At 44.8% G+C, this 11,753-nt stretch overlaps 1 protein-coding gene across 1 annotated transcript; it reads left to right on the forward strand.

Moving 5' to 3' along the window:
* Positions 1-1,545: 1,545 nt before the first annotated feature.
* On the forward strand, positions 1,546-10,024 carry foxo3a (forkhead box O3A; the record flags this gene model as incomplete). Its single annotated transcript, XM_079174967.1, has 2 exons — positions 1,546-2,106; positions 8,711-10,024. 2 exons carry the CDS (start codon positions 1,546-1,548, stop codon positions 10,022-10,024), a joined length of 1,875 nt encoding a protein of 624 aa, XP_079031093.1.
* Positions 10,025-11,753: the final 1,729 nt, after the last annotated feature.

Genomic DNA, 11,753 nt, shown 5'->3' on the forward strand with positions numbered 1-11,753 from the left:
CGGTTTATTAATTTAGCCCAAATACTATTAACAACAAATCAGATAGTCAAATATAAATAGAATTTGCAGTTCACAACAATTGCCATTTATGACATTTGTATTTTTTAATTCATATTTTAAAAGTTACCGTATTATTTATGTTGCAACCAGGGCAGTAGGTATTGTATTTGTGTGGGTTTAGCAGCCTGGTGTACAGCATACATCCCACAGCAAAACATAATACATAACTCAAGGCGGATCATTTTAAAGGAAGATTTCATTATGTTTAGATTATTCTTTAAATGTAACAGATTAATACATACATACAGTATATATAAGGTGCAGTATTTATCCACTATAGTTTTACTCCTAGTAATATGGGAGGTCCTTTTGAAACGAGCTGTGTGAGATGCATTTTATTTAAAAAAAATATAATTAAAAAGTTAATTATTGGAAATTATTTGAAACATTTTTTAGAACCTTTATTGTATAAACTGAATGTTTTTTTAAACGTACTGGTTATGGTCATCTTGCAGCAGCAATACTATTCCAGACTAATGTTTTCTTCTACTTCATTAATGTATTATTTAAGTCAAATAACAGGAGACTACCTCAGCTTTACTGTCGTCTTAAAAAGAATCCTCTGGTCACATAAACGCGTGCGCGCACTGACACGCGCGTGAGTGAGTGAGTGAGTGAGTGATGTCACTGGCCTGCGGACGTCTGCATACTGTCACTTTAACTCCAGTGCCGTCCAGGAGGGGGGGGGGGGAGGCTCGTGAGGCTTTCCTTCTATCGGACTCGTGTGCAGCAGCTGCAGCAGATTGAATGAACGTTTGCAGGCTGCTGGCCACACGGAGGACACCGTGCAGGTCTGTTCAACATGCCACAGATGTACAGCGACGATGCATCGTTATGTTTTTGTAGCTAGGGCGGATTTGAGCCACGACACATTTCTCCAGTAGCCCCCACTGCCCCCTCCCTTTTTTTTCTTTTTAAAGAAAGCTGCAGGGCCTCGAGAAAGCAATCACCGCCTCGATGGTCTCTGGACAGCAGCGCACTGAACAGGCGGACTGGCAGCTCTCTGCGTGGATGATAAATAACTTGGGAAGGGAAACGGTCAAGATGGCAGCGGTGTGCGGACCGATAACGCTGGTGTGGTGGCATTAGGTTAAGTCATTTTCCATTTTCTCTGGCATGCACGTTTGCAGTATCGCGGCGCAGGACGCGGGCGCGTGTGAAGGGAAGTCTTCCGCCGACTCTTCCCATCGTTAACCTCGCATTTCGCGAAATTGCAATGCATGCTGGCCAGGGTGTGGGCTGTGCGCGAGAAAAGGCGATGTTCTGTTAACGGTGGTCAGCCCGATCAGCTCCTGTGTGCTGCGGATAGACGCCTTGCGGGAGGACAGAGAGACGGACACGTGCTGGGACTGGGCTGCGGGCTGGACATTTGCATACCGTGCATAAGTAAATAAACGGTCTCTGAAGCCTGCACGCAACATTGATGGAATGCGACCCGAGTGATTTTATAACCCTTTGTGCAGCGACCGAGATATTGCGATTAACATGGCTGAGGCGCCGCGCCACGGCGACGAGTCCCCCTCCAACGTTGAGATAGATCCGGATTTCGAGCCCCAGAAGCGGCCACGGTCCTGCACTTGGCCCCTGCCCCGTCCGGAGTCTGGCGCGGACAAGCCCGGGACAAATGACACTGACGTAATCCCCGAAGAAGAGGATGATGAGCACGAGGGTGGCGGCGCGGAGAACGGCGATGCTCGGAAAGCCGGCGGCGGCGGTGGTGTTAAGTCTCGCTTGTCTCCCAGCAGCTCCGTCTCCCACCCTGTGGAGGACCAGCGCGGCCCCTGCAAGGAGGAGGCCGCCGATGGTTCGCCTTGCTCGGCGCAGACCCCCGCCGCGGCTCAGGGCGGCTCTGCCTCCCAGCAGCTGAGGAAGTCCTCCGCCCGCAGGAACGCCTGGGGCAACTACTCCTATGCAGACCTCATTACGCAAGCCATCGAGAGCTCCCCAGAGAAAAGGCTGACCTTGTCCCAAATCTATGACTGGATGGTGAGGTCTGTGCCATATTTCAAGGACAAAGGCGACACCAATAGCTCTGCTGGCTGGAAGGTGAGCAGTGACATGCTGGTGCTGACATCATAACAAAGACCACTCTGTGGTCATGTAAAGACACAGAGCACACAGCCATGGTTAACGTAGAGAGGGAGGAGGAGGGTGCAAACACAGGTTATGTGCAGACACCATGTATGATTTTAGGTTTATTATAAGGCATATAAATAAGCAGCAGGAAAATGTGTGACTGCCAGACAAGCACATGGTGTAAAATGACCCGAGTTGCAGTCAAAAATGTAAAGGTACAGTTGTAATAGTGTGTGCATCAAACGACACACACACTATTAGTTATGCGCCTAAAACCAAATCAGTGGGTATGAAAGTCGAGACTCAAAACAGGCAATGCAAAGTTGATTTCACTTTCAGACACACTGCAGCACAGGGGGCTTCTTACAGGCTCCAGCGGGGCCCAGCTTCTGTTTGATTTCAAGGATTAGTTCGGCCTGGAAAACCAATTCATCTGTCATGGAATCAAGTCTGATGAAAGCTTTGAGCTTTGCAGGATTTAGATGGGGTGGAGGGGGGGGGGGTGCAAAACTCTGGAAATAGGTCTGTAATCCTGCACAACTGTAGGATGTGGGATGCAGGCCGATTTCCTGTGAGTTTCTTAGTGGATAAATCGCAGCTACGGTCAAGATTGTGCTTTAAAGCGCAACGTGATGATGTGACATGTTGATGGGAACAACACAATATAAGCCGTGCATTGATGCTAATAACTGATTAATCCGCACAGCATCAGCTGGTTAGTTAATACGCGAGATTAGTGGAGGTCAGTTTTCATTCATGTTTTGCATGCTTGTTACATTTGACTCTGGTAATCAGCGTATTCATTTGGCGGATAGAAAACGTGTATCACTGGAAGCGTTTGAGTGAATACACGACCTCCAGGTCTCTACATCATGCGTGCATCTGCATAAACAAAGCAAGTGTTGGAGGTGGTTGATGGTTAACTGTTTGCCTTTTTAACATAATCTTTTCTTTATTTAAAGTTTCAGTAATACACACCGTTTTACAAAAACAAAGAAGCAGTGTGAGACGTGACCGTGAGAGAAATCTTAAGTTTATCAGCTGTACAAACACAAAAAACGTGTCATTGGAACCATTGGTGGTATTTAATTTAGTGGGCTCTTCGTTATTTTGTGCAGAAACTAAATCTTAACACCTTGTGTGTTTGTGTTCTATTCGTGTTTTGCCACCAGATGTGTTCAGGGGCAGAAATCGTTCTCGCAGAGGAAAGGGTTAATGTTAGGGTTTCAGAAGAAGCGCTGACATCAGCATTTCCTGGGAGATGCTTTGTAGCTGTGACATTCAGCAATCAGCCTAAAAGGGTGGTCATCTGCATGAGAGGCTGTGTGCAAAAAGCACAAAAAAAAGTCCTCCAGTGGTGTTGATGGTGTTGATGGTTGGGACTGAGAGGTCATAAATTCATGACCTGTCACACTTCTCCACGCCAGACGCAATGACAACCTTTGTGTGCAGCTCCAACACGAGGTTAAATCTCCTCGCTGTAGTGAATCCAAACAACACACACACACACACACACACACACACACGAGCAGCCGGAGGCTCGCCCCCCCCCCAATGTGTGCCACACTGTCTTTTTTTTTTTTCCACGTGGCCGCGCACAAGAATCAATCAGCTGACTATAAATGATGTAGGTCAATGTGTAGCAGTGTGAGAGAAGCTCAGTGTTTCTCTTCGGATCTGGCTCCGGCTAAACTGGCATCGCTCCAGTCTCTGCTCAAAGGGTGCTGCAGAGCTGCTGTGACTGCGTGGGGGAGGGGCAGGCAGGAGTTGCACTTTGATTTATCTTTATTTTTTTTTTAAACGCCGCATGGCTCCTACTGTATCTACCTGTGCAGCATTCGGAAAACATAGCACGTCGCTGGAGCTTTAAAGATACAATAACATCCACTGGATCTTTCTGTTCAGAGGCAGGAGCTTTAGCTTTTTTACATCAAACACAGACTGGTGTGTGTGTGTGTGTGTGTGTGTGTGTGTGTGTGTGTGTGTGTGTGTGTGTGTGTGTGTGTGTGTGTGTGTGTGTGTGTGTGTGTGTGTGTGTGTGTGTGTGTGTGTGTGTGTGTGTGTGTGTGTGTGTGTGTGTGTGTGTGTGTGTGTGTGTGTGTGTGTGTGTGTGTGTGTGTGTGTGTGTGTGTGTGTGTGTGTCCACAGCAAACATTAACTACCTGTATACAGGAGGGGTGGACACAAGAATAGCATCCCCTGTGTAGCGTAACCACATTCAGCATTCCTGTAATAGATAACAGCCTTTGTGCCGCTTATAACATTTTGCATCAGAGTCGATTGAGTTCTATGGACATTTTTGAGGTTGTAGATTGTGTTTTATTGTTCTGTACGGTGTTGTATTGCAAAGTGTAACTGCTATTTCATCCACCGGCTGTAACATAATACTATCTAACAGCAACACTACAAGTTGTGGCCTATAATGAAAGACCACAGAGTTGAATGAAAAGCCTCTGGACAAGCTCAACCAGAATCAAAGTGTCACAAAGGTTTGTTTGTTTATTGCAGGGCTGTTGTATTGGATTTCATGAGACTGAACAGGACAGGTGGTGCTTTAATGGTGTCGACTGTGTTCCTAATGACTTATTTCAGAAAGATAAAGTCTGTCAACGTGAGCATTTACAGGCTAAAGCTGTTCAGGCTCAGTTGACTCGTGTGATATTGGGTGTGATGCGAGGCGGTTCTTAAAGAAAACATCCATGAGCATGATTACTCGTTCTCATTTTGATTAGTTAGAACTTGTCGCCACTCAAATCCTGCTGAAAATAGGGACGCATCCCTCCGTTGTGCTGGATCGATTATTTTCACTCTTAATAAATCATCACAACGGTTTCATTTAAGCAATTGATTGTTTAGTCTGTTAAATGTCGGAAAATAGTCGATCACAGTTGTCAAAGGTGACCAACCGTTCAAAACCCAAAGATATGAAAAAAGCTAAATGTAAACAACCAGTTATGAAGATATTTTTCTGTCATACAACGAATTGATTAATCAGCTATTTGTTTTGGCTATTTGTTTCTGACTCTGTATTGGTAAAGACATCTGTGACATACCGAACTGAAAATAGGATTCATAGTTTCAATCTAAATATGTTCTCCGACAAACCATATTTGTCTCTGATTGTCTCTTCATTGGTGGAGTTTTTATTTATTTAAACAGATCTTGGCCAAAGTGCTTTACAGAGACGCTGAAAATAATATTAGAAAGTTAAACTGGCTGACGTACTTAACTCGGTGCAACTCTTCTTACTTAATCAAAGAACAATTCCGGTTTACTTCTTCACCTGTCGCATTAGGAAATTTGCCAGGTTGAGATAAAGGTCTTAAAAGAGCAATGTTGCTTTAAATGCCAAATCTAGGACTTGACGATCGGCAAAGTGGTATTAAAAGCTGTTCTGAGGGACGACTGTTGTTCAACCGTAATTATAGAAGTGAACTCATCATAACAAAGACCATAGGGTGGTCATGTAAAGACACACAGCTATCGTTAATATACAAATGGAGGATGAGGATGCAAACGCATGCTCTTCGTCTTCCCTGTATAGAATGATTTAAAGTTTTATTATGAGAAATATTTTGGTGTTAGTCATCGGCAGGAAAACGGGAAGTGTTTGGCTGCCTCACAAGCACATCGTGAAAAGTGACCCAATGTGTTTCAAAATACTTTGTGCATCAAATTACACACACTTGGTATATATTTAGAATAGTGAAATTATGACCTTATGTTGCCTTTAATCACAACAACACTGGTGTTCCTGGAATCGGTCCATGTGCTCTCAGTGTGTCCTCAGCATTCCAATGGGTCAACAGTCGTCTCCTTGCAGCAGCAGTTTGGGTTTTCTTAAATTGTTCATATAATCTTGTTCTTTTATGGGCATTAAAGCAGATTTTCAGCCAACATAAAAAAGGAAAACCACCCGAGAAAGATTCTTCCATGAGGGTAATTTATTCATCCGCCTTTGGAGAAAAGTAAAAATCTCTAAAAACATCCATATTTTATTTAGTCACAGATGAATATAACATGAAGGAAATAAAACAAAGTCTGCACACTCTTGAGTTGCTCCCTCAGTGTGTTTTAACTTCATCTTCTTTGCACTCGTTATCAAACAATCAAAGATTCATCATCTTTTAATCTAAACCAGCCTTCAGGTTATAAACGTATGACATTTGTTTAGAGTTTATCTCAAATACACCATCCTGCTGCTGTAAATACTCAGCAGCACGTAATCTTTCATGGTTGAAAACGATCCCCACAGCGGTGTTCGGAGGGAAAACTACCAATAGCTGGTTTGTTTAGCCTAGCTAGTTAAACAACCTAAAGGGGGGGGGGGGGGGGGGCAACTATCTTTGTTCTGTTCTCGTGACTTTTTTACTCTTTGTTTTTGTGCAGATTAAATACAAAAGATGCAACATGTTGATTTAGTGAGCATTTCTAGCCTTTGTGCTAAGCTAACCGGCTGCTGGCTGTAGCTTCATATCTACCGTAGAGTCAAGAGAGTGGTGTCGATCTACTCGTAGAACTATCCACACAAAGTATTTACCAAAATGTCCTTTAAAGAAGTACGTCTTCAGTAGGAACAAATGTTCTTGCGGCTCAGTGCCGCTGTGTCAGGAAGTCGGAAAGTACCAAAAAAATTGACCGGCGTAAAAATACAGAAACACGCTGCCTTATTCTCTTCGGTCAGCACTTTAAGCTGATTAGGAGATCTTTGGTTAATTCTGAGTGGTCAGCAAAAAGTCACCAGCCCTGTCCAGCTAACTTATGGAGGGTGGAAATAAGACAGAAGATCAATGTAGTACCTGAAGTTTTATTTCTGTGTCACACGTGCTGAGTTGTTGTGAGTGATGAAAGTGTTTGCCCGCGGACTTGATCCTTTAATTGGCTTGAGAGCGAGCTTTGCTGGACGTTTTGATGTCAGTGGGTCAGTGACTCACTGCATTGAGAGGAGAACTGATTCTCTCAGTAGTCACAAAGCTGGAGAGAAACCTCCCTCACAGCTGCTGTCATAGGATCCATATGGTAAACGTTATGGTCGGCCTTGTGTAGCTGCAGTTTGTATACGTTGAGGTTCTTTAGTGTTTGATTAGTTTAATCTTCTGAGAGATGGTTTTAAATAGGACCTCGGTTTAATTCAAGCTTAAGAGAATTATGCTGGACCCTCTCCCAGTGAACCTGGCCTTTGAACTGCAGAGATTTCTTCTTCTGCTACCGCAGTGTGACTTGGTGCGGCCGTCAGCAGGCTCCAGCTGTTTAATTTTGTACGTAGTCGGGAACATCTCCGGGGAAATCCTGTGGACCTTTTAGAGCCAGAAATGGGTCACAGTGTGAGGTGCAAAGAAGAAGCGTTCCTTAGAAGTCACTGCAGTATTGTTCACAGTACTTGGTTGTAATAGTTTGTATCGAAAACCTTGAGTTCTCCGTTGTGGGACGCCGACAGTGTTGGATTTTGAAAGTCTTCATTTTCTTCCTCCGGGGTAAAAGTTGCCAACTTCTTTGCTTTGTGACCCCTCAAAATGAAGTAGTGTCGGTTGTAAGCAATTCAACCAAAGAGGGTTTGTCCTTCGCTGACTGTTTAATTTGAAGGATTTTTAGAGGCCTGAAGAGTATTTCACAAGATGCAAAAAAAAAAATTTCAATTTCTTTCTTAGGACCCCAAATAATTTCTTATCATCTTTTATCACAAACCTCATAGACCTACAGACGGACAGCCCCACAGAGAGGCCGGTTATCTCTTGAAGGATAATTCCGGTTTATTACACCTTTTAGTCTCATCGTTGTAGTTTTCTTCATCTTGTCTATATTATTAATATAATTGTACTCACACAGTTATTTGTTGAATTCTGGGAACATGTTGGTATTGACACAAAAAAGTCTGTTATTCTGTAGCAAAAACAAAGGCGATTATGTAAAATGACTACAGTCTAAACACCACAAGGTCCGTTCAGTAGCTGTTCTGGAGCTTTCAAGTGTGTCTCATGATCTTCTTCAGCAGATGTAACATTTTCTGAACTTCTTGTTCATGTTTGCTTAAAGATGGGATTGAAAGTTAAATTGACTTCAAAATGTATTCAAACTCAAACATCCACAAAGCCATGACCACCGTGCAAAATCCATCTGCTGAGGAAGCTTGTGTGGTTCCACAACAACTACATCAACTTTGTGATCAGATTGTTTTGACAGCGACTGTTTCCAAAAGTCATGAAATCACAGACCAACTTCCTCTTTCAACTTTGACTTACTTTACTTTCCATAGTTGTGAGCACAAGACATTATCCTGAACGAGGATCATTATTCAGGTTCCCCCCCCCTCTCTGTTTTACCTCATCATCATAATAATAATAATAATAATAATAATAAAATGTGGCTAAACTGTTGACTTGTTTACAAAACTCTGATTGTTCTGCCCCCCCTTGGTTTTGTATTGTCGGGATGTATAATTTGAATGCTATCAGATTCCGCTTTATGTTTAGGCACACATGGAATTTGACTCTAGTTTCCATTAGCTCTGACTGGCTCTACAGGAAGAACGTGCACGAAACATGCATTTCATTGTTTTTATTTGTTTTTATTGCAGAATTCCATCCGACACAATCTGTCCCTCCATAGTCGTTTTGTGAAAGTCCAGAATGAAGGAACGGGGAAGAGCTCCTGGTGGATGGTCAACCCGGAAGGTGGGAAAGGAGGCAAAGCTCCCCGACGGCGGGCCGTATCGATGGATAACAGCAAGTACATCAAAGGAGCCCGAGGACGGGCCACCAAGAAGAAAGCCTCGCTGCAGGCAGCTCAAGAGGGCAGCTCGGAGAGCTCCTCCAGCCTCTCCAAATGGACGGGGAGTCCCACCTCCCGCAGCAGCGACGAGCTGGACGCCTGGACAGACTTCCGCTCCCGGACCAATTCCAACGCCAGCACACTCAGCGGCCGTCTGTCCCCGATCCTGGCCAACCTGGAGCTGGACGAGGTGCCCGACGACGACTCGCCCCTCTCCCCGATGCTGTACTCCAGCCCCAGCAGCATGTCCCCGTCCACGGGGCCCACGGGGCTCTCTGACCTGGCAGGTACCATGAACCTCAACGACGGGCTCTCTGACAACCTCATGGACGACCTTTTAGACAATATCAGCCTGACGGCATCCCAGCAGCCTCCTCCTGGAGAGGAAGAGAACGGCGACAACGGGCAGGGCAGCTCAGTGTTTACCTTCAGCTGCTCGGGGAGCAGTCTGGGTAGCCCCGCTGGCAGCTACGTGCCGAACCCTCTTTTTAGCCCGCCGTCCATCACGAGCCTGCGACAGTCGCCCATGCAGACCATCCAGGAGAACAAGCAGACCACCTTCTCCTGCATCTCGCACTTCAGCGACCACCAGACCCTGCAGGACCTGCTCAACCTGGACACCCACAGCCACAGCAACGTCATGCTCACCCAGTCTGACCCGCTGATGTCGCAGGCCAGCACCGCCATCGCCCTGCAGAACTCCCGCCGAAACGCCATGCTGCTCCGCAAAGACCACACGTCGGTGAACCACACCAGCGCGGGTGAGGCCCAAAGCTCCTCAGTGCCTGGTTGGCAAGCTGGCTTGTCAACCTCTGACAAAGACGCCGGCCCCGCCGACGCCAAGCAGCCGCTCCTGAGGTCTCCCAGCAAGAACGACTCTATGCAGCTCGGCTCTGGTTTGTCCGGCCAGGATCGCTTTTCCGCCGACCTGGACCTCGACGTGTTCAACGGCAGTCTTGAGTGCGACATGGACTCCATCATCCGCAATGAACTGATGGACGCAGACTGCCTGGACCTCAGCTTCGACTCTCGCCTCACCGCCGCCCAGAACGCCAACAGAAATTCAGGAAGCCTCTCCAGCTCGAAGAACACCTCCCCTCACAGCTGGGTCCCAAGCTGAGGAGCTCAGTTAGAGCTTAGCATGGGGTTTAAAAAGAAGTCGGGGAAAATGTAAATTAGGGTTCATTGTCCTGCGTCAGGCAACTAGAGGGAAGACAGTATGTAAAAGTGTATTCATGTAGTATATTTTTCCCCCATTATTTTTAATGTGAGGCATTCAGTTTGGTACTGTATTATAAGTGTCCGAGACACACAATGGTGTCTTCACAGTGGAGGGAAAAAAAAAAAATCTTTTAAAAAGATCAATGCCTGGGCGCTGTGAACAACAGCATTGACTGGAAGTACAGGACATTTTGTTAAAACTATATGAAAAGCATCAACTCGTGTTAGTCTCAGGGAATCACTCATGCAGTATCACAAAGTGGTACATGAAACTGAAGATGAATTATGTTTTCACCCTGCTTTCTCTCATCTCTCACACCCTTTCATACCTAAACCTGAAACATTTTTGCCAAACCAGCTGTCAGCCTGTTGTGAGTGACGGCCTGTTTACAGAAAAAGCTGCAGCGAATGTTACATTATTACGTTCCAGTGGAGGATACTTGACTAGCTTTTTTTAATTTTAATTTTAATGTTTCTTTGAGAGGCTAAATGTTAATGACCCCCCCCCCCCCCCCCCCCCCCCCCCAAACCACCCATGCACAGAGTCACCAAATATCAATCTGTAGAGGTTAATATGTTTTCAAGATGTGAACTGATCTACATTGTGTGGTTTTTGTACGTAAAGTTTATTTTACCGCGTGATTTTAGTGACATAACTGTGAATTCTGTTCCTTCTGAAGAGGTGCATTACTGAAGTCTTGATAATATGGTGTTTCTGCTGCAGATCCCTTTTCACCATCTTCCCTCCCTCCCCTCCTCCTCCTCCTCCTCCTCTTCCTCTTCCTCTTACTGCAATATTAGAAGCACTGCTCAGTACACAGAGTTTAGGACAGAATTTAAGGACCGTGTTTAGTAGGAAACATGATGTAGCGCTAGTTGACACCATTTACATTAGTGAACACAGTACGACTATTTGGATTGAAAATAAACACCGTTGGAGACTCGACAGCACTCAACTAGGATATTTTGGTGTTTGTTAATTTGAAGGAGTTGTTGGTGCTATAAATAAGAAGATAGCGGGGAGCGGCTGCAGATGGAGCAGCATCGGTAGCCTCCCCTTTGTTATCAGCACTATAGCAGGTGCTGGGTCCAATAGTGTTTCCACCTCTATAAGAGGAGGCTGCGTAGTATCTTAGAACCATTTTGCCATTTGAGAAAGAAACAACCACATTATTTATATATTGCCAAAATATTTCTGCATTTAATGAAGTGGAAATAAGAAGATATACAGTGTATAGATATTAGGAACCAGTGCTATAAGGGCAACAAAAAAATCATCAGCACAGTTTTGTAGGAACAGCAGGATGAACTTTTTTTTTTTGTTTACATCTATATCAGCTGGAAACTCACTGAATTTATTTATTTTATTTTCCATATGTACATATTTTGTGCTTTTTTTTTTTTTCCTCCACACGAGGTGTGGTAGAGCTGTGTAACAGCACTTTTGTTTTTATGGTTTAGTCAACATTTTGACCACCACAAACGGCAATTTGTGCCTAAAATGGTGTCGTCGTCGTCTTGAGTTGAGAAAATCCAAATGTCACAGAAATATAGAATCCCCCCCCCCCCTTTTTTTTTACACAAATTCTGCACAAGGGTGCTTCCAAATATCATTTTTCTAGCTTCAC

This window comes from Pholis gunnellus, assembly GCF_910591455.1.
Source record: "Pholis gunnellus genome assembly, chromosome: 15".
Lineage (NCBI taxonomy): Eukaryota > Metazoa > Chordata > Actinopteri > Perciformes > Pholidae > Pholis > Pholis gunnellus.